This window comes from Peromyscus californicus, unplaced genomic scaffold, assembly GCF_007827085.1.
Source record: "Peromyscus californicus insignis strain IS unplaced genomic scaffold, ASM782708v3 Scaffold_18__1_contigs__length_77618521, whole genome shotgun sequence".
Lineage (NCBI taxonomy): Eukaryota > Metazoa > Chordata > Mammalia > Rodentia > Cricetidae > Peromyscus > Peromyscus californicus.
In genome coordinates this window covers 11,993,842-12,017,729 of record NW_026294480.1, presented here as the reverse complement: position 1 = coordinate 12,017,729, position 23,888 = coordinate 11,993,842, and the positions used below count along the sequence as shown (strand labels likewise).

The following is a 23,888-nucleotide window of genomic DNA, read 5'->3' as shown; positions in this document are numbered from 1 at the left end:
AACACTGATGATTAACGTGACATTGGTTACCCACTGGTGACCTTCTAACTGGTCTTTACCAACTCTCTTTCTCCACCTGGTTCACTGAGTGTACCTAGGGATTCCAGCCATTTTAAAACCTCCCAAGCTTCCAGCTAGATCTGCAGAACAGTTTAGCTGGAAAATAGATGGATTTGGAGAAACAGGACCAAGGTGCAGGAGCATGAGGCATCACTGCCTTAGCTTGCTATTAGGAAAGTGATATTGCTAGTCTGTGTCCTGCTTTCTCCCTTAATGGGAACAGACTCTTCATCGTCACAGAGCTGTGAGGACATGGGTCTGTACGTGCAACCTTGTTAAAGGAAGCACACAGAGCTGGAAAATCACATTAGCTGTGGCTCTTACTTGTGAAAATCAGGACACCAAGTTAGTTAACAAATGGAACCCAATTCAAAAATTGCACTCTGATAAATAAATAGCAGTTGACCTTTATTGGAAGAACACGCTCTTCTGTAAGTGTCAGGGCTGGCGTCATACTCATGGATCAGGTGGGTGAGGACAGGAAGCCAAGACTGGGGGTGAGGGAGGACATTCTGCCCTATGCTGGTTAGACAGCTGGGGCTCATTAGACCGAACTCTGTTCATTTGAATAATGAGGAAAAAGAGAAAACAGAAATATAGGCGAGAGCAAAAAGGGAGCAGTCACGGGGTTCATGTGTGTCCACAGGGACAGGCCCTTATAACTGTACCAGCTGCCCGGGCCTGAAACAACTGAGTCTCAGGCTACTTCTGGCAGTCTGTCCTCAGGTGTGATCTGCCTGAGATGGCACCAGGGAGACTGCCAACATTCTGACACAGACACAGGATCATGTGCTTCTGTGACAGTCTGGATGGTCACCCTGGCTGTGGTGCCCACTGGTCCCTTACACAAATGTGTGTGTAACAAGGAAGCCCCCAGCACAAAGTTGCAGTGCTGAGACCTCAGGGATGCTGGAGGCATCACTTGTGAAATCCTCTTTTACTGCTCATGTTTTATGGAAGGTCTTTGACAAACCCTTCTTTTAAATACAATTGTATGGGGTGGGGGTGTACTTCACAGAGCATCTCAGAGTAGATGCTAAGGTCAGCCAGGCATGTAGCTGACCAGCATACATAACTGAGCATCCCCCAGAGTCTGGATACAGAGGCTCAAATAAACCACTGCAGCTGTCAATCAATGCTCTCTGTGCTGTCCTACATAAGTGCCAAGTGTGATTTGTTCATATGAAGATGCTCAAGTGCCGGGACCTGGAACTTCCTGGACCCTTCCCTGTGCAATCTTTTTCTTGGCTGATTTTAACTTGGCCCTCTTATGCATGCAATAAATTGCAACTGTTAGAGTCACAGCTGTTCTGAGTTCTGGGAGTCCTTCACAGCCACTGATGAACCTTAGGACGATAGAGCAGCCCCCTAGATTCCATCCTGGTCACGGTGAGGAGTCTGTAGCCACAGTTACACCCGAGAGCAATCCACGGCAAAGGCAAACCTCTTCTCAGGCAGCAGTGACTTACAGACCTAAGCTGGACGGGGAAGCCTTACTTACCATTTTGCTCTTCACAAGTTCCTCGATTGCACTAACAAGCTCAGCTGCACTGGGAGTCTCGGAGCTGCTGGGGCGGACGAGTAACCTCGAAGAGGCCTATGGGAGAAGTTAAGACAAAGAACGGGGAGGAGAGGTCTCCCGTTAGTGACAGGACAGAGAGGAAATTCCCTCCAAACTCCAGCTTTTTTTTTTAAGTAAGTCCAGACAAAAAGACCACAAGTTTGTCTTTGTTTGCATTTATTTAGAGTCGTCCTCTTATATTTACAATACTCTGTAGACATGAAACATTAAATAAAACCTGTCTAGGATACATGTGGGAAGCAGACAATGTCTGTTTTTAATCCACAGTCATGGAACATTGTAATGTTTTTCAGAATGGTGACTGGGCACAGGGGCATCCTAACTGTAACTCTGCAAGTGCTGGCTTAGGTTCTAGGCTATGAAGAGAGAAACAGAACCCGGTCAACGGAAGAGAAAGAGGCTTAAGGTTTAATGGGTGAATCCCCAAATAATCAAGAAACGGGATGGGGCTGCTAACAAAGGCTTGACTGTGTTACAGGATTATGAAAGGGAAGGGAGCCAGGGTGCAGTGACCAGATGGGGGAGGGGGACAAGCTCACCATTTCCTGTGCCATCCATTTCCCCAATGATTACTGCAGAGGACAGAAGAGCTGAAGCCTCACAAGCTACCAGATGCCACTTATGGCTAGATCGAGGGCGTCACGGGGTGGCAGTGAGGGAATCTGAGGGAGGGGCTACTGAGCTGAGATTCAGTAATTAGCAAACACTGTTTGCAGATTACTTCTGCTGTGGAGTAGCTGGGGTTTGTGGGGCATAGGTAATATGAACCTTGCTTCATATTAAGGACAGCAGAGATGCATGCGACATGTGGCTGGCTGTCCAGAGATGCAGTTCTCACAGCGGACAGATACAGAGTTTTACAACAGGCTTTTACATGTGTGGACCAAAATATGCACTTTACAAAACAAACACTGGTTTGCTCTCATGAAATCTGGAATATGAGATGAACAAAACAAAGGAAAAATAAACTCAAATGGAAAGGTAAGGAAACTGAGCCAAAACAGACACAGAACACAAATCAACATAATGCTGCAGTGAAAGTTTACAGAAAGAGAAAACAGAACAAAACAAAAAATTAGTGCAAGATCGTACACTGTCTGGGAGCATCACTAGACTTTTGTAAAAGAAGACTTGCTACCGATAATACCCAACCAGTTGCATGCTAAGCAATAAATGATTTCAGTAAACAAGCTTCCATCAACTCCGTCTTTTAAGGGAGGAAAATATGCCAATAAAGCCTGCTCCCCAGTGCTTGGATAACCACCCAGATTTAAGAAGTTTTATTTTTCTGCTTTGAAAGAACTATTAGTTTAGATGGTTACAAAGCGGCTTACACGTTGTCATGACAACCACATAGCTGGTTCCCTGGCCAGTCCCTACCCAAGGGGCTTGAGAGCCTTCACTTCCTCTCTCAGACTGGCCTGCACATACGACGATACTAAACTCTAAGGAGACAGTCTGAAGCTCGGCTCTGCAGCTCACAACCAGTGTCCTCAGAACCCACGCACCCTGGCAGTGGTTGTGGGGTGGATGGGCTGTGGAGACATACAGTGCTGTGACTAAGCTCCGAGCGTGGTGGCCACCCTGTTGCCCGTCACTGACTGTCGTACCTCCCTGGCTGTCAAAGGCTGACTGACAAATCGATAAGGGAGTCAGGACAGGAAAAGGGGAAAATGTGGAGAAAAAAAACGCTGAACGCACATCTATTTTATTTGGAAAACCTAGTTATTGCCAAACAAAACAAAACAAAAGAATAACAATAAAAAACCAGCAATGACTTCCTAGCTCAATTTTTAGCACCTAAGAAATGGTGAGAGCCACGATGGAGCCAGGGTACAGAAAGGATGTGTAAGCTTCATTTATTAGGTTTCCCTTTTTGATACTGTATTTTTGAGATTTTACAATCGGAGTGGATAAAATGTAATCTAAAGTGATGTAAGAACTGAAGGGAAACCTAGACTGGCATGGCTGGCGGTCCTCATACAACCTAGGAGGAGCCTCAGGTGACTCCTACATTTTATAACAACACAGTTGCTGGGGTTCTGATCCTACAAGCACACGTGGAATGCTGGGAAAAGTAACCGGAGAGCAACACAGCCTTATTTTAACTAGAAAGCCATGTGCAAAAACACGTTATGGAGGAAACATGATTCCTACCGTGTGCTGAAAGGCAGGAGACTTCTTGCTCTCTTGAGGACTCTAACTAGTATGTTAAAAATTACTTTAACAGCAGCAATTACTGAAGCATCATTAAAATACACTGAACATATTTACATGACCACGTGACATGGGAGCAGCATATGCTGGCCTAGTGCTTGTTCTAAATGGGCTTATTATTCATACTTGTGAGATATCAACAGGCTGACTGCTGGGAAAACAGCAGGCTTCCAGTGCCTGCTCCCACAGCCCTGCCCTCCTGGCCTTTGAAATGCGCTGGCATGAAAGCGAGGCTCTGCCTCTGGCCTGGCTGAGTGTGGCCCTCCTTTACCTTGTCCTCCTGTGAGTCCGGCTGTAGGAGGCTGTGCTGTTGGATGGCCATGGGTGGGGGCAGCGGCACAGCATCAGCACCCTCCTCTCCTTCTTCTTCTCCGCAGCTCTGCATGCCTGAGGAGGAGGATTTGGACAGCGTGCCGCTGCTGAGGCCCTCATTCCGTCCTCTCTGAAATCAAACCAACGATTGTTCCTTCATGTTGGGCCATGACAACCAAGCCCGGTTTACAGGTTAGACTCTGGGCCCTCAAGAGTTAATCAGAAGAGAATAGTGAGGCCACAATTCAGCACACATTCATTTCCTCTGTTCCCACTTACATAAAAGTTTGAGTTTTAGCTTTAATGACAGAACACAGATTTATAGAAAAAAGAAGAAAACACATGAAGCAATGAAATGAAACAAAGTGACACTGTCTGTCACTGACTCCCTCCCCCCTTTTTGAGCTGGTGCAGAACTTGAGCCCAAGTTAAAATCCCCACTGGCCCTGTCAGGGCCGAGGTCATCTTGGGGACATGAAGGATGATTTCTCAAAGGATAACTCAGAGTGTCCTTGGACAAAAGGGGAAGTAAAAAAATATCCTCGATGTCCTCTGTCCACTTTGGTGACATAGGAATAGTGTGGAGAGTCCTATATGGTGGAGAAAAGCAGTTCACTGGCATTTCTAACAATGTCTTTCAGCCCGTCTGTGCACTAACAGTCCGAAAACCAGAAACCTAAATGGGGCAATCCCACACTGGTGCTTCCAACAAACCAAATCTATTACTTCCCAAGACAGCAACTACTCTTAACTCGAAAGAAAGAAAACACTGGAAGGGCTCTAGCCTTTGGACTCCAACGACACAAACGACAATAGTCACAAGCCTGTCACACAGCCCCACCTCTTCGATGGTCTCATCCTGTGGGGTGGCCGCGCTGTCGTCAGAATCCTTCTGCGAGCCAGCATCCGCAGTCTTCCGGACCTCCCTACTCTTCTTGTGCTTGTGGGCCAGCTTCTTCGCGTGCCCGTCGGCCTTGCCGCTGCTGAGCCGGCGCACGGGGCTTGTCAGCCACTTGCGCAGGGTGTTGCCCGGCCGCTTGGGACCTGGCGAGCTCTGTGCTCCGGTCATGTGGGGCTGAAGGGAAGCCACAGAGGCCGGTGGACTGGCGTCATTACTGGAGACAGAGAGTGAGTCTGACGGGAGGAGAAGAAAAAAGACGGCATTCACTGAACATGACCAAGTTCCCCAGCACTGGGGTCCAGTCTGCCACGTGAGTCACCACGGTTACTCCCCAGCTCCACAGAATCTCAGGTGAGCTGCTAGGGACGTAGACGTGTCTTTACCTCCACGTGGAAACGGAGGAGAGGGCTGACACCGCTCTCTTCTAGGATGGTGATCAAGCTGGATTTCTGTATCGTGTTACAGATTCTGCTACAGACCGTCTTTCCCAAGGGGCACTGCCCCTTTCCAAAAGTAACTCATGTCACCAAGCCCAGTGTGGCCACTCTACAGACCCAATCATGTTAATTTGTTTTTGTCTCTGAGATGGAGTCTCACGTAGATCAGGCTGGCCTCGAGCCCGCAGATAAGCTGAGGATGACCTTGCATTCCTGACTCTCCCCCTCTACCTCCCAAGTGCCAGGATCACAAAACTATGTGCTACCACAACTCAAACGCTTAGACTTAAAATGTCGTAAAGGAGGCTGGAGAGACGGCTCAGCGGTTGAGAGCACCAGATGCTCGTCTAGAGGACTAGAGTTTGGTTCCCAGCACTCACACGGCAGCTCACAACCAACTCCGTTCCCAAGGGATCTGACACCCTCCTCTGGCCTCCACAAGTACCAGGAATAACCATGGGGCACAGATATACAAGCAGGCAAACCACCCACATACATACATTAAAAGAAAGTCATTAACTACTTAAGTTATAAGACACTGGAAGATATAATTTAAAATTATTTCTAACCATTTGCTGGATTAATAAAATCAGGAAATAATTTAGAGAAAAAATTTTAAAGCATTAGTTATATAAATTATCGTGAACTAGACAAAGAAATATTTAGTTTGACAGTAATATATTTGGCAGATATATATTTAGTTTGACAGATACTACCAGAAAATATTGACCTATCTGTCTGTCTATTTTCCTCCCATCCATTTGTCCCACCCACGGAATGAAAGAGGTTAGACTCTCTGACACTAGCACCCATCTGTAAAGGCTGTCATCCAATCTCATCAGAAAAGAGCCTGGCTAGTGGGGAGCCTGGAAGGCCAGCAGCCACATGCTCATAGATAATACAGACAAAGAAAGACAAATTTCTTTGTTGGCAACTTAACAATGTTACCTCATACGCTCGAGTAAATACTAGCACTCACACCAAAGGCAATACATTTTTTAAATCTAAGGGGAACAGAAAGCCTTTTCAGTTAACCAAAATGCTCTACAGAAAGGGTGTCTATGACAAGCTTCTCACTGGGTTTCAAAATGAAACAGTTAAGTCAGGGCTGACAGACTTTCAAGAGGACAATGACTCAAGAATCCAGAGTTAGGTGGAATGTCTCTGTAAACCTGAAAGCCAGCAACCAGGAGCTGAGTGGCCACTTTCCAAGCACCTGATATGAGAGCTCCGTCAAAATGACACAGAATTGAATGATTTCTTTTAGGAGACATAATCATAAAGATGACCACTGGTCATGTGTTTATTTTCTTAGACCCTTTGAAATCTTACAAATGTATGACAATTAATCTTTGAAAGCACTCTTTTCCACACATACCTGTCTGTACAGGCTCTTTGCCTTACGGCACCAGAGACCACTGTGTGCAGGAGATACACAGCTGGAGTGTTAAGCCCAGAGGCCTGTGGCTACTTGTAGCACTACCAGCAACTCCCATGAGGGCTGGAGACACGACTTGAGACAGCTGATGCTCATCTAATTGCTAACTCAGTGTTTCTTTGCCCTAGACACAGGCTGGAGGAGGATAGACCATGCATCATTCATGTTTAAAAATCTGCACTTTTCTTCCAGAGGCAAACTGGTTAAAAACTAATCAATGCTTGCTAAGAAATAACTCTTTTGTCCGTGCATGTAACAGACAGTATGTATATGCATACCTGTCCATGTGTTCACTATTTTATTTATTTTTTTATTTTATTTTTTATTTTTTTAAAGACAGGGTTTCTCTGTGTAACAGCCCTGGCTGTCCTGAGACTCAGTAAACCAGGCTGGCCTCGAACTCACAGAGATCTGCCTGTCTCTGCCTCCCAATTTGCTGGGATGAAAGGCTTGCGCCACCACTACCCGACCATTTATTTTGTTTTTAGTGAGAGTTATTGTGCTGTGTTCATACCAGGCCATTGTCAGGCACAACCCAGAAGAGTCAAGAGAAGATGAAAGCTCCAGGTCAACCTCCTTCCCTGCATCCAGGAGCTCAGATGCCAGCATCCTTAGCTCAGGCCTCTTGGTACAGTGACCAAATAAAGGACAGAGAGGTGGAGGGTTTGGTAACCCATATTTTTTTTCCATGACAAGGTCTTGCTTACAGTTCAGACTGGCCTCAGCCTCTCATGTGTACTGGTATTACAAGTACACGCCACGCCACTATGCCCGACTCAACAGCATGTGGTCAGCAGGTGGACACAAGGGTTTGACACGGTGACTGGAAAGGGACAGCCCTTCTCCTGAGCTCTGCTGCACCATGTCTCTAGGTGACTGTACTTTACTTCACTGGGGCAAACAACATCACCAGTGCTAGCAGGCATTATGGATTTAGAAGGAAACTGTCCTGAACTTCTCATTTTACTTTGAAAAGTGTTTTCGTTTCAGAAGTCTGAAGATGCAGAGGGGAAATATTCCCATCTGTCTTTAAGGTTAGCAGATGTCTATTGTAGTTAATGTAAATCTGGCAAGTCAGTCAGAATTTGGGTTATTAGCAATGGGAAAAATAAACAGATAAACAGATAAATATTTCTTCCTTCCAGTTCATAAGCATAAAGTCAAATACCTTGCGCTTTTGATTTTTTGCAATGACACACTGTATATATATGTATATGTTTTAAACTACCAAAATTCTCTGTCTGAGTTTGAGGATCATTAAGAGCCCTCATACCTGCTCTGTGCTAGGGTGTGACACAACGCATAAATCAGAAGTTTAAAAAGCTTCAGAATTACCTGAACCCAGCAGGATCAGTAACAGAATGTGGTAAAGTATCTGCTGCTGTCCTAGTTACCTGGTGAACTGGTTCTGTCCAGAAGCCCAGCCATACTAGTATACATTTTTGATGCCATCGCAGCCCTGCTGCATCCCTCTAGTGGATGTGTGGCCTCCAGTGTCCCTGGGCACAGAGTGGGCAACAGTTCCACACCCAGCACAGAGCTCACAGTGCAGCCCCTTTGGAAGGACCCACTTACTGGTCAGCACACACGTGTCTTTCTCGGAAGGCTCTGGTGGCCACTGCAGCCGGTGGACTGCCAGGAGCCAACCAAATCTGGACCCTGAGTGCCAGCTGCGCGAGAGTAGCACAGCAGCCACTGTGCGGCCCACATGTTCCTTTCCTGGGTACCCTGACCTGACTGTGCAGGATCTGTGTGGACTGCCAGGCTCAGAAAGAGTCCTCAGGAGGAGAGTCCCTTGGTGGACAACCAGTCCATCAAGGCAAACACTGTGGGCAGGAGCCTAACTGCCCACAGGCTGCTCGGTATATCCTGGGGCTTAGTAAGTAGATATGGAGTAAAGACGACTAGGTGAGCAAATGAACCGGATACAGGCCAGCCTTGTGTTTGTTTGCCCACCCCAAGGACACTGATTGATAATGTAAGCCTATCACTGCGGACAGTGAGGGCCTGAGTGTGGCAGATCGTGGTCAGCTCTGTCTCTTCCTCTGATGTCACACACGGCTTTTTCTTAGGACAGAGTCCAGGCTTGGTGCATGTGAACAGCACTGACCAAGGCAAACACCGCACAGGGCAGAGAGACAGCACAGGACTCAGACGGCCCCGCAGCTCTGGCAGATACGTCTCCTTCGCATTTTCACATCCTCCCGTGCTCTCAGCTCTGCTCCTCACCCCAACGCCACCTTTCCTAGACTATAGGAAAGCCATTAGGTCCTGTGTGGTTTGGAGGTAGGCTTTCCTCTTTCAACTGAAAAGAATCTTGTTCCTCCGGGCACAGAAGGAGGACCTAAGACGGGTGTCACAGAACGCCTGTGTTTGGGCTAGGTCCTCTCAGAGGTGATCCAGGCAGACTCATGTACTCAGGTTGCCACACCTTACAGGGTAGCAATGGGACTTGAAGAAACAACAGGAGTGAAATGAAGCAGCTTTACAAACCGTAGTAAGGCACGGCATCTGGACTCCCTGGTGCTACAGAAATGAATACATTGTGTTTATACAAACAGCAAGTGTCCTGACAATACCCAGAACTCATGGGTACTATGAGTTAACAGCAATATGAGCTTAGCACAGTGTCTAGGAAATACTAAAAACGCATGGCTGAAGCGACCTAGATTGTGACTTCCTTCTACTTCTATTTAGAAAGAAATCTGTCCTTCATTAAAAAGGATAAACTTCAGGATAAAGGGATTCTAGCAAGCTTAAAAATCCATGCAGGTGTGTACACAGGAAAGACACCATTATCTGCTGGGGCCCATTTGGGGAGGAATTCTCAGGTATGGGGCGTCTTTGCCGAGGTTGAGGTCACACGATGGTTATTAGTGAATTCCTTTTAAAATGGGAACAGAAAAAAAAAAAAAAAAAGCCAAAGAGGAAAGATCTTCACATGTGCACACAGGGCCAGACCCAAGGGGAGGAGAAATCTTTCTACTCTCAGTCTGTAAATCTGGACATCTGTGATTAATAAAAGCACTTAAAAATGTAAGAAAAAAAAGGGATCATATCCTGCTAGCTGCAGACTAAGGAAGCTGGAGGGTTTTTTGTTTGTTTGCTTTTTCTAGCTTTCTCCCTGCTTTCACAAAGGGAGAAAGTCTCAGAGAGTCTGCTAGTGTTCTGCAGCAAGGCTTGGATTGCTGAGGAGTTTTAGCAAACTTTTAGAATTAAATACTGCATGCTCTGAGCTTGAAAATGACTCACCCAAATATGCATTTCTTTGGTTTCAAATGTCTGCACAGGGGAGGGATGGGCCCCTGAGTGCAGGCAGAGGACCTGGGGGCTGGGGCCTGACTGGCACACGCAGGGGTCCCGCAACTCTTTGCTGAGGGGGCTGCTTGCAGACGACGGGAGGCAGGCTGTGAGGTTGGAGTTGTGACCTTGCCTGTCACCTGCACGGTGTAAGTAAAGCCCATGGCCTTCCTCTGCGTTAGTCTCTTGAGGTGTAAAATGGTTATGATTTTCCTTCTGCTGGGTGGGGACATTATAAAAAAGGCTATTTTAAATATAACCTAGCAGATAGTAGGCAATATTCACGTTTTTGCATAGAAAAAAAAAGAAACTTCAAACATCAAGGATGCAGGGATGCAGGGAAATGAAACAAGATGATCTACTTCAAGGCTTGCAGTGGGAAGAGCAGCTGGGACTGCATGGGCCTTGTCCCCTCGATCCTCTGCCTCTGCTGTTCAGGCTTCCCTCACCCATATCACATCAACCAAGCACACACGGGACAATTGCTGACAGCCGAGACATGGATGAGAAGGCATGGCCACCCCAAGATCCATATATTCAACACTGGGAGACTTTCCAGTAAACATCTGTCTCACATTTCAAATTTTCTTGCAGTATCCCCAAATGAGAGAGAGAGAGAGAGAGAGAGAGAGAGAGAGAGAGAGAGAGAGAGAGAGAGAGAGAGAGAGAGAGAGAGAGAGAGAGAGAGCTCGAAAGCAAGCGTGCTGGGGCAGATACTCAAGTCTCACATTCCTAGACTGACACTGTATCACTGAATGAAAGCTGCAGTTTCTGGTTAATGGTCATTATTCTATTTTGGTGTCCACTGTGGGTGTGTTGAAGAACATTCGTCAAATGAACTATGCCACTATGTCTTTAATCTTTAGTCAGGATAAGCATAACTCAAAGAGAAATTTCTAAAACAAAGGACTCATTTCCAGTTCATGTAGGCGAGTTTATAATGGGAGGCATCACTACTATTTAAGAAAGACAACCCTGGGGCTGTGCTTCTAAAGCTTGAGACCAGCTGGGCAGGCTTTAACGTTCTGTACCAAACTTATCAAGAGTTGAATGCATATGAGCTTTTGTTCAGAAAGCCATGCTAGGGAGCCAGCACTGGACACAATGAACCAGAGATGCACACTATTCAGTAAGCAAAGAACAAACAGGCTGCTAGCTTGATAGGGACTGAACTGTCTAGAACATTCCACAGCATCTCTACGTTCTTCAAATGCGATTTAAAGTCTCTGTTTTTAGAATCAAGGTATCATTTTTTTTTTTCTTATTTGAAAAGAGAGAGAGAGAGATGCTACAGTGTCCTAGAGATTCTCAAGACGACATAAAAAGTAAGCCCATCTGTAAGCTACTCTTCCAGATGCATCATTCAGGGACCATGTCTTGTCTTACACGACGATTACAATGGTCTGAAGTCCACAAACACTGGAGACGATGGTGGGTAATTCATCTGGGGAGTCAGCTGGGGGACTCAGGAAGAGACACCGGCCTGCTTTGTGACATGGTACAGCACTGGCGGCTAAGGACAGACGTGTTTTCACAGTCATTTTCCAAGTCAGAACCCAGCTTCTGATTGTGAGGGAGATCTGAAATCTTTCCTTGCCTGGCTTCTATTTCCTATTCCAGTTTCCTTGCTGACACAGGTTCAGTCTCTTCTGTCAACGGCCCCACTGAGTCCTAATTTGTCCCCCGGCACTGAGGCTCCATCAGGGTGGTAGTGATGACCGGCCACTGGGTGCCAGAATTCCATGCCTTTCCTGCACACTGCCAGGCTGTGACTGTCACACTGATGCCATGCTAGCACAGGAAGTAATCCTTCTAGAGGCAGAAGCCATGGAGAAGCACTGAGTCTGGAGAAGGACGATGAATTAAAATGTGGAAAAAGAACACAAAGTTCATTTTACACACTTTATAGTGTGGTGCTGAGAGGGTCCTTGGTGCAAAAAATGCAAACTTTGTGTCTGCATCAAATATGAAGTGAGTACAGAAGACACAAGGGAAAAAAGATAAATTTCCTTGCCTTTAAAAAAAATAAATAAAAACCCAGATTGCACTAGAGGCCCCAGCACAGCATTGCCACGGATCATGTTGTAATGAGGAACACATGTCTCTGCAGCCTGAGAAAAGGCACATCAACGACCAACAGATGCAGCTCTCCAGCGGCACCCTCCCACACACTCACCGGGGAGTGCTCACAGCAGTGCCCCCTCCCCAACTCTCACGACCCCTGAGTCCCAAAACACAAAATAGTCATGGGCATCAATTAAAACGGCTACGGGCTGTTCTTTGTGAAGGCCGAGAGCCAGAACCACGCATAGGGACTTGAGCACGTCCGCACACAGGCATGGGAACACACAAGCATCCGAGCATGTATGTACCTGGTTTGTGCTCTAGTCTCAGTTTTACCAGGTCATGCAGTGTGTGGCCCCCTTAATACCCAAGCCAAGCAGGGTGATCTGGGGTCTGTGGACCTCCAGAGAACTCTCAACAGGACTAAGTTTTCTTCCTCACACACCTGAATATTACACGAACATCGAAGCATGGCTCTTGGGTTTATCCTGTAAGAGGGAGGCTAGATGTCAGAATTTCTAGTCTGGAAGCCACATCATTTCAAAGGTCCTTTTAAATGCCATCACTAAAGTCTCAGATAAAGAGACACAAAGAACAAATGGCACAATCCTTTAGTTAGCTAGTCAGACACACAGGATCTCATTCACGTCTTAAACGTCGCTGAAACAGACATTCAAAAATACACCAGAGGAGAGGCAACGCAGAGGCATCATGGAAGGACAGGTGGAGCTGGCCTGGGTGTCAGGAACTCTATCCAGTCAAGGGATGGTGGAGCTGGGCTCTCCAAGTATGAGGATCTGCAGCAGGTAAATGGCTGATGGCCAGGCTGTCAGCTTCCAGGCAAAAGGAAACTTATAAATCAGGGCTCTGAAGAGGGTAACCATGGCGACAAGAGAACAAGATGAACACAGGAACAACCAGCTCCTCCCTGGCACTTTCTGGGCTCCTTGTGTACACCCCACTTAGGAGAGGCAGAGAGAGGAGGTGACACCTTCTTCCTAGAGGCCTCTTGAGAGGTCCTGCCCACCTTTCTTGTTTCCATCCAGCGGCGGCACAGGACAGCCAGGCATCCCGGAGCCTACTGCTCAGCTGATGGACACACAGCTGCCGCCTAACAATCACACGTGTGAAAGGGCGCCATGCTGCAAAAGATGGCTTTTCCCCACTCCCCTTCCTCTGCTGACACCCCCGTCAAGTTAGAGCTCACTTCTAAAGGCAATCTTTCTCCGCTCTGGATGAACACTGACTTGGAGGAATTTTCTAGTCCTCGTTTCTGGCATCTAGAATGACCAGGCTGTTTCCAGTGCTTTTCATGTGTGTCAGGCTCATGTATTTTGGCGGGGGATGAGCAGCAGGACTTTCTGCAGACAAACATCTGAACTGTCAGAGAGGAGAAAAGGTCCCTGCTGAACTATTTTGCCAATGATGAATGGTAGGGTCTTAAGATTCAAGGTCAAAAGCAGAATGTTTCAGATAGCAGTGCTGCATGCAAACACACACACACACACACACACACACACACACACACACACACACACACACACACACACAATTTCTTAGAAATAAAAACAAACAAAAACCGAGACCAGAAAGACATGTATGAACCCCACGAACTAGCAGCTTTCTGTCACCCTCCAACCCAGTCCGTCTTCCTTCATGATGTGAGTAGGGCTGGAAGGAGGCACAATGTCTCTGCAGGAGCCCTCACGGATACTCTCTGGTCAGCACACAGCAGCCTGGTGATGTCCACACTGAGCTGTGTGCGACACTGCTCCTGGGAACCGTGAGGAGGAGAGAGACCTACAGTAGCCCCGGGAGGTCGGGGACTGAGCTCTCACTGAGGCTCCAGGCTGGAGGAGACCCCACCTTCACCCAGGCACCACCATGGAGGCAGAGTGACACCCTACAGGATGAGGATGTCATCTGGTCTATGCGGCTCCAAAGCAGGGGCCCTTCTGAGTGCTCTGTGGTGCATCAAGCTTTTCTGTTAGGTCGAGATCCTCTCTGGCACCCCAAACTCAAACTGTGTCCCTTAAAGAAGAGATACTAAAAACAAACAGAAACCCAGGGGCCAGAGGGATAAGGAGGCTCTCTATTTTATGAAGTAACAGTGCCTCAATTCTTCATTTCTGTTTGTGGAGTCATTTCCAGAGCACTGCAGTGTTTACTGTTGCCTGAACAGACACACAGCTCATTTACAGGAACACACAGTTAATTTGGGGGATAACAGGCAGTCACATGACGCCCACACACCATTCTGCTTTCACAGCCTCTAACTCTGTTAGGAATCCTGGATACTTAACTCATGGTCAAAGTGGTCTCTGAAACTCAACACAAAGTGATAGGTACAGAAATATCTAATCTTATCTGCAGAACATCTATATCTGGAACACTTTCCACAAAGAACATTTATACTTTCGGTTACTGTCTTCTTCTTACATGTTAAAAAAATGAAGTCACTTGGCTTGCCGTGTTCAAAGGGAAATCAACAATTTGGGTGGAAGGTAGATGCTTTTAAAAGCTAAAACCTGTCTTCCCGTGAAGCAGGGGACACATAAAGACCTTGTAATACAACACGGTTTAAAAGAACATTCTACAGTTAAACTATGTGGTTTAGTTGAAATGGTGATAAGACTATGCTTTGTTCATGTATAAATTTATTATTATTCTTTTAAAATTAAAACCAGATCCAGAATGTCAACAGAGGGAAGTGTTTCACTGCCTCAAAAACGTCTGAATTGCATTAGCAAACACATAATTGAGCCAGCTCTGACCCGTGCAAACTTATAAAAGTTGTCATGGAGACCACACCAATACGCTCATTTTTCTACAGCATTACGGGGCAGTGAGGAGGCCCTGGAATGTTCGGCGGTGAGTCTGCCAAGTGTTATCGCACTCCACATCCTCCACGGGGTGGGTTAGCTATGGCTGCACTCTCAAGGGATGGAATATTAGTTTAGAAGAGTTATAGCTGTGTAGAGGGAGGAAGCAGATCACTCTCTCCCAAACCACAAAGCAAATATCCAGCACATATTCTGGAGTTCCTGGTTTAGTTCAAAAACAAAGAAACAAAAGAGTCCTAACCCATTAGGAATTCCTTCCAGATTGTATTTTAGTAACACTAACAAAAGCAAAATGGTGCTGCAGCTGAAGCTTAGAGCATGTGACCGAACGCGAATACAACTGATGCCCACAGACGCCTGTGGACATGCACAAACCAAGGTCCACCCCTTATTGCCCATCACCTTGCTGCCCACCTCCCTCATAGGCCCAAATGACATGCTTCTCTTTAGTCATCATTTAGTGGCTTTTAAAGTATTGTCCCCCTCTTTTTTGGGGTGATCACACACTAAAACAACACAAACCAAAGAAAAGAAGGCTGGGGTGCCTGTCTTTGGAGGGAGCTGACAGTTCTGTCTGTCCCCCTCAGGAAGAGGCCAGCAGCTTTCTAAGGGTTGACTCTTGTGAACAGAGTCCTGCTACAAGAACTCTTCCCTCTGTGTTATTCAAGCCACTGACTGGTATCTGTGAGGAGGACGGAGGGAGAGGGGCCTGGAGTTATTCCAGGAAGAAACAAAGCAGGCCTGGAGACAAAGGGGATGGGAAGAGCGAGCTACCGCCTCTGCAAGGAACACCAATTAAAGCAGGATCCTGTCCTTGGCTTTAATCCGTGTCCCTGTGATAAAGAGGCGCTGCCACCTCCAGGGAGCAAGCAACCACAGGAAGCAATCAGACAGCTTCTGCGTGGGGCCGGGGCGGAACACGGCTGGGGCAGGCGCTGTGTGCTGCTCTCCTTTCTAGCTGAAGAGAGACAAAGGGAAACACTCAATTTTCAGTTCCTATGTTACCAGAGCACAGCACATTCCCTCTCGCCATGACAGAGCCTGAGATTCACGTTCCGTGCCACTGGGCCCCATCAGCTTAGAGAGAAAAGAGAAAGGAGGGGAGGCTGCCTTAGAACTCCTACACTTGCATTTCAAGCCTGACCCCCGGCCCTTCCTCTTCCAGATGACAGTCATGAGTTCATTTTCACCCCAGGACTGAGAGTTAACCGTAAGAGCTAACACAGCAGCCTTTTCAGTTGTGCGTCTGTGAAAAAAAGGACGGTCAACTATTAAAAGTGTCAACAAGAGAGACATTGGTTTGCACACAGAAAGACAAGGGGAGACACATCCAAACATTCTCAGTGATGGCCCATGGGGACTCTTCCCTGCCGCTCCCACACTTGTGAGTTTTCTGGTTGTTACAGTTAAGGATCCTGATCTGGTCCCTCAGATTTTCATGGTCTTAGGAGAGAACTGCAAAAAAAAAAAAAAAAAAAAAATGAAGCGGAGCATCTGGTCTGTGGCTGCCCAGCCCCCAGCCCCATTCCTGCAGGCGGGAAGAGGAAATCGAGGCTCCCTGGACAAATTCCAAGGCTCATTACTCCAACCTCCCTGTGTTTATGGACTTGCTCACTCACCCCAGAGGCCAACTCGGAGCACCTGGAGGAAATTCTTCAGAATGAAAAGCCATAAATCTGTGTTCTCCCTGCAGCCTAGCTGCTGCGGCATACTTAGAGAGAGAGACCAGCAAAGACTGAGACTGCAGCTCACCAGCAAGATGCCTGCCCCATCTAGCAAAGTCAATTCCGAACCAGGAGAAGTCATTTTTGCCCAACAGCCGGACTTTGGCATGGTGAAGGCTACTTGCAAGGAAGGGAGCTCCATTGTTATTACTAGTATCTACTTGTATCTCAAAATTCCACATTCACTATAAAATCAGCTGTAACATGAGCCAAAATTTCACATTTTCCCCTGGATTATTATCCATGCTGCATGTAAAACCTTTCCTATAAAAGTTAGAACAAAATTATTTTATAAAGGAACTTTGCTTTAAAAAAAATACAATAAACAAATGTGAATGAGGATTCTGAAGCACACAATAACCAACAGTGTGGGTGGGTGTATGGGGGTGGGGGTGCGATGACGTCACTGCAGACCCGTGCACTAACACACTTATCCAAAGTCACCTGGGTGGAGTGAGAGGGATGAAGTACTGGTTCCGGTTTCTGCAGTATTGTACTATCCCCTGGTGTCCCTGTGCAATACATACACCATCCAGTACACTTTGAATGACTTGTTTTTGTTTTGTTTTGTTTTTAAGGCTTTTCGAGACAGGAGTTCTCTGTGTACTATTGGATGTTCTGGAACTCATTCTGTAGACCAAGCTGGCCTTGAACTCACAGAGATCCACCTTCATGGATAATAATACCTTCCCAAGTGCTGGGATTAAAGGTGTGCACCCCCCACCCCCACTGAGTTAGTGGTGTTCAAGTGGGGGTGCGGTGGAGATAGAATTTAGACTGTTCCATGGTTTATGTGAAACAGCCAGTCTTCACAGCCAAAACAATCCTCTGAGGAGGCTATTATCTTTGTTTAGTCACACTGAGGTGAACAGTCTATGTGCTCCTATCCTCCAGGAAAGGTTAGGAAAGACTTGAATCGAATTCGGAATTCCAAACCACACAGTGCTTTGTATGTGAATCTGTTCACTGTTATGGAGGATTTTTCCAGAGTCTAATGCAGGAGATATGCACAGTGCTGGACTGGATCCTGCATGGGTGTGGCTACTTCAGAATGAACTACTCAACAGCTCCACCATCTCATTATACAACTGGGTGCTCTCACTGGAGTCACCTAAAAGACAATTTACAGGCCCTTAAAAATTATTTATTTATTTATTTATTTATTTATTTATTTATTTATTTATTTAAGACAGTGCCTAGCAAAACCCCAGCACAAAGGAGGGGAGGTGGGAACTAAGTCTCACTCCTAGCCAAGAAGCTACTCACAACTGATGGCTACAGGTACAGTTTTCTTCAATGGAGTGATACTGGGCATATCAATCACACACATATGGATTTTTATTCTGTTTTATTTGTGAGAGAAAGAACATGAAATTGGGTGAATAGGGAGGTCTGGGAGAAGCCAGGGGAGGGAGAGAAATATGACCAAAATATGCTGTATGAAATTCTCAAAGAAAAAAAAGACAGTATAAAAGCTACATAGCCCAGGCTGGCCTGGGACTCAAGACTCCCTGGTCTCAGCCTCTTGAATGCTGGGATTCCAGGTGTGCCAGCCCCACACTGACAGTCCTGAACTGTACCTTCTCTTTTTTCATTTCCTAACAATCGTTTAAATCTTCTGCCTAAGGCTATCTAAGGTACCACACTGCAACACCAACAAGTGAACGAAGCTTCCAGGTAGAAACTCCAAGCAGAACAGACTCCCTTGCAGCAGGCACCACCCCACTCACTGTACTGGAAGCAGATGCAGGCCTTTCCCCAGGGGTCAATGCCCACATCATTTACAAGTGCACAACATGGCCTGTGACCACTCTGGAAATCTTGACAAGCATAAAGAAATCTGCTTTGGAATTTATTTCCTGGCTATGAGTCAGAATCTTTTTTTCTATTCAAGTCTGATGGACATATAACCTCCCATAATCAATGTAGAAACAGGATCACTGAATATTTAAAATATGACTCTGATACAATGATGGGGAAGGTGCCTTAAATTACTGTAAAATTTTGAAAATGATGAACAACCAGCCATCTTCCCAAGAGTAGTGGAAGGAATACACTGGACTTTCATTTCCCTCTATCCATCCTTTAGTGTGAAACAGCATTTTCTCTTCTTTTTAAATGTGGGTCAACATAAAAAAAAAAAATCTGTGGTGCCAACTTTAAGAATATCTCTTAAGACTTCATTAATAATTTAATAATTATCAGAACAAAAATATGTATAGGAAATGTCATAGCATAATCATCCTCCATTATGAAAAAGTCTAATAATATCCTATAGTAAGAAATCCTAAAGTACTAAATACTTTTAGGACTCAAAGGCCCCTCTACAGAAAGGAAGATGCTATGTCTCAAGAGCCATTAAATGCCTGGGGCACTCAATGACCCCCAGGAGGGATGCTCTATCTGGAGTCTTGCTTTTTGGTGAGAGATGATAAAGTTCATGCAGATGAGGTAATCTGCACAAGCGCCAGAGCTCCCTAGTGGTCCAGACTCTGCATCAGACGTTGACATTACCAATTGTTTTTTCTGCATCAGTTATTTTTAATCAAGTGAGCTCATGCCTCATCTACTTTCATCTTCCCACCGCAGGAATGCCTACTGGCCAGCATCCCTAACTGGGTAGATCCAGGTCACGAACCTTCACATAGTGAGGGCATCACTTCTCAAGGAAAATCCACTCTGGGACAGTGTAATTAACACAAATATGATAAAAACCATCCTCACCACCTGCCAGTGACTGAAAATACTGATAGTTTTGTGAATGAAACCTATGAAGAAATATCACAGAAAACCATGTTTCCAGAAGCAAATTGAACACTCACAGGGTCGATACTTACTTCCTTAAGGATCTATAAATCAAACACAAATCTGTTGTTTCCTTCTGACCTCCCAAGGACACCCAGAGGTAAGCAGTACCACTTCCCCGCAAGTGCTGAATGCCTATTCAGTGCCCCCTTTACCCATGATATGCCTCCTTTACTGGGGACCCTTCACTCCAACTAATCCTTATTCAGTCAAGTTAATAGTGAATGAGAAGTGCCCAGAGTCTCAGCAGCTCCCTCTGGCTCTACATCATGCTGCCCACTTTGAAGTATGTATGTGGACAGTGGCTAGAAGCATGTAAAAGCAGATACTGAAAGAGAACCAGGCCAGGATTAGAGTTCTGGCAGAAACCACCCCTGGGAAGTAGGTGGTAGCTCCCGAGAAATCATTTTTCTGGTTGCATGTGGTGCCAGATGCCAGAGGTGATGGACAGAAAGCTGGCCAACCCTGGGATGTAGAAGGCGAGTGCCATAGGCATTGGGCAGATCTAATTCTTCCCTCACTTGAACTTTCTGTATCCTTTGTCTTCCTCAAACTGGAGCATCTCTCAAGAGACATTTGTAGGGGTCCCATTTTCTTTATTTCTTTATCTGATGGATAAAGCCAGACCCTAGCACCCACAGTCCCTTAATGCAGACTGCAGAGGCTGGAGAGTCCATCTCTCCCATCTGACTTTGTTTTACAAGCTGCAATTCTTAAGAGAAACACAGAATCTAGACACCAGTGCTACAACACTGTTATTCTTTCAACTAGTCTGAAAACTCCCAGAATACATTAAAGCGGAGACAGCTAAAATCACGAGAAGGCACGCTGGAGCACAGATCACACTAGGCTGTTCATATGCCATTTCAGAGAAAAGAGAGCATCGGCTGCAATGCCCAGGCTTTAGAGATGCCCCACAGCACCAATGCCTGAGCACAGCCCTGGTCTCGGTTCCTGGCCACATTTCCAGGGTCCCCCACAAGCCATTCCCACCCAGCCCTTTACAAAGTAGCGAGCATCAGTACATGAAACATTTCTGTTTCCAAACACACATCAAGAGCTGAAGCCGCTGGCGGGAAGGAAGCAGGGGAGAAAGAAGTGCAGAATGAGCACCCGGAGAAGCGCGTACCTAGGTCGAGGATCCAGTACTTGCAGGTGCCTGGCTGTCTGCCGCTGCAGTAGGCTGAGCCGACTGAAGAAAGCGGGTCCAACGTGTCAGCTGGCTTAATTCCGTTAGGCATGGTGAGTGGGGATCTAACGGTCCAGAGCCCCCGACCCTACCTCTCCTCACACGACAGCCAGAGCCCTCACTCAGCAGCGCAGATGGAGGGTCTGCAGCTCTGAGAGCAGCAGCCCATGGCCTGGGCTGAGTGTAGCTCTCCTCTTTTCTCAGCTGGCTTCTGAGCACTGCCTAGCAGTTGGGGCTCACATGTGGGAATAGCCAGGCACAGACTGCATTCTACCACACTGACTCTAATTGGAGCTCAAGGAAATTCTTCAGGCACCCTGGGAACCAGATGTCTCTCTTCTCCTGCACTGTCCAGCCCTGGATTTCCTTACTCGGTGAGATGTAAAGTGACAGATGTCCTCCCAGCCCTGGCCTTCTGGACAGCTTCACTGACTTGGGCTTTGTGCACATCTGGAGGGAGATCCTCTCAGAGACCTCTAACAAACAGGGCCTCCTGATGAGACTTGATAAAAAGAGACGTAATGCGGTCTGAGAGCCAACTGGTTACATCACTGGGCAGTGCTACACTCCACAGTCCAGGAAGCAGCCAGACAAGAGAAAATAAATACCCTTATATGTGATGTGTAAAGGCGTGTTTATGAAAGCACATCTTAGGCTCTCATTTCTGTCTCCTGAGGAAACTAGCTATTTTCCCTAGCCTGTACAGCTGCCACCGACAGTCCCCATGTGTCCTCGCCCCTGTCTCTCACACACAACGGTTCAAAGGGGACTGTCCCCTTTGAATCATATTGGACCTTGCTCCTCATGGCAAGTGTGGGCCCTCCAGACTATGAGGGCCTGCTCTGGCTTTGGAAACACCTGGAATATTCTCTATGTTCACGTCTGGTGTGCAGGACTTGTTAATGTTGTTTTGTCTTCCTAAGATTTTGCTGCATTTGTTGCAAAATAAACTTGTAAAAATTCTCCAAGAAAGAAAACATGGGAACAGCACAGACTTCTGTAAAAAATTACATGACACATCCATAGTTTGCAAAGAAAATGGTTTCAGAGGTCAATGTCTGAACACAAGCTGCCACAAAATGGAGCCTTTTGTATGTTTTTCACATTTTAGTTTTATGGCTAGGATTTGGCATTTATAGCCTCACAATGAGCCTCATAATCTTACAGAGTAAAAGCAAGGCATGAGGCTTGTTCTCCCCATAACGGTCCTGTGTGTGATGGATCCAGATGGAATGCTTATTGCAGAACCAAGGAAGAGGTGTAACCCACACAGAACACTTTTTAATACAAGGAAAGGAAACTTTATTATCAAATAAATAACCCTGTTTGTTGGCAAAATAAGCACTAAAAATTGCAATCTACAGAAATCAAGTTATTTGACATTCTAAAGTTTCACCTATCAACTTTATTACATGGTTTACCTTTTCCGTGTCTAAAAATATCGCCTGCCAAAGACAGGCTATTAATTAAAAACTAGAGAACGAGTTGTCAGGGCAATGAATGACCTCATGTGCAATGCAAGTTCTCTGTGAAGGAAGAAGGGGCTGAGGCTTGAAAGTGAGTATAGTAATTTTGGCTGCAGATGTATGGGAAATTTCCCCAGAGACCAATCTCTCCAAATCTCTAGCTCACACATGACAGGAAGTTACAGTACAGCAAGAGAAAGGGGTACCAGGAGCAGGGAGCTTCTCCTCCATTTTCCTGCTCTTCATGGAAGCTTGGGGCTGGACTGTTCCATGTGGACATGGGCCCTTTACCCAGTTAAGTGAGCATAAGGTGTACCGGGCAGAGGTTCCACTGACCTGGAATCCACTATATGGGGAAGTGGGCCAGCAGAAGTGTGGAGGTCAGCAAACAGAAGGCATGGAGAACTAAGTAAGGGTTAAGTTCTAACCAACAGCCCAAGCAATACCCGAACTCTTATTTCTTCCTATTTCAGGGTCATGAAGGGAGGACCACACCTCTGTTGTGATAACTGGAATATACAGGACTCGGGCTTGTTAGCAGGGAGAGAGAGAGAGAGAGAGAGGGATTGAAAGAAGGAGAGGGGCAGAGAGACGTGTACGCAGATTGGGTGACTTGAGAGACCAGAATTAAGTTTCAGAGGTGGCAATGTGGGGTGAAGAGAAAGGAAACTGGAGGTCCTGGGAGTGGGCAGGAACTACAGTGTTTAGTCCATTCTCACTGTGTGATTGCGTGTATTCTGTCTGCAGTGGGCCATTTTCCAGCCGCAGAGTAAGGACAACGGGTTGGATTTTGGATGAGCTGGGGCTACTGAAGAGTTGGGATGCAGAATCACTTTAGAACTGATGGAAGGGGGTCTGCAAAGAAATAAAGCTAACTGAGTTGTTTTAGTCATTTCTTTGCAGAAATAAGTGAGTTGGGTCAGACAAAGATTTCAGGCACTGGGCAGAGAAACAGGTATGTTATGTAGAAATAAAAGGGGAAGTTTCAAAGGAAGAAAAATGTTTTGGGGGTATTTTTCATGTTTTTGACATTTTAATTTTATGGCTAGGCATATAATTTAGTATGTCACAAAGAAAACAGAAGATCAGTCTAAGATAGTGTTATAAAGACATACTGTTTGTTCATGAGTTCCAAATGCAAGGCATGCTGGGGAGATACAAATGATGGATACAAATACAAAGGGTCCCTGACTTAGAACATTATGTAAGTTGGGATTTGGGGGCTGAATTTACGATGGTCTGAAAACACACGTGGTAACACTTGTGCTTTTCCTTACAGCTCAGCATTCAGTGAATTACATAAGACATAAAACAGCCACATGATTAGGCTAACTGCAGACCAATGGAAGCGTTCTGAGTGTGTTTAAGGCAGGCTGTGGTAAATGAGATGTTCAGGAGGCTAGGTATATTAAATGCACTTTCAACTTCCAGTATTTTCAACTTGCAATGAGTTTACTGGGACATGATAGTCATACATTTACTAGTTATTGGGTCATAAATGTCATAATATGAGTAGCATAGTTAAGAAAATCGAGTTTCAGCTCTTGGAA

The 23,888-nt window shown here is 46.1% G+C and overlaps 1 protein-coding gene across 4 annotated transcripts in view; it reads right to left on the bottom strand.

The window, feature by feature from the left end:
• Trio (trio Rho guanine nucleotide exchange factor) overlaps positions 1-23,888 on the bottom strand; it is a 313,159-nt gene that overhangs the window by 41,015 nt on the left and 248,256 nt on the right. For all 4 annotated transcript variants that reach the window (XM_052743040.1, XM_052743043.1, XM_052743042.1 and 1 more), the window contains exons 35-37: positions 5,013-5,305; positions 4,131-4,301; positions 1,562-1,657 (exon numbers count right to left, since the gene is read on the bottom strand). In XM_052743040.1, the coding sequence (XP_052599000.1) occupies positions 1,562-1,657; positions 4,131-4,301; positions 5,013-5,305 (560 nt within the window). The remainder of the gene's footprint in view (positions 1-1,561; positions 1,658-4,130; positions 4,302-5,012; positions 5,306-23,888) is intronic.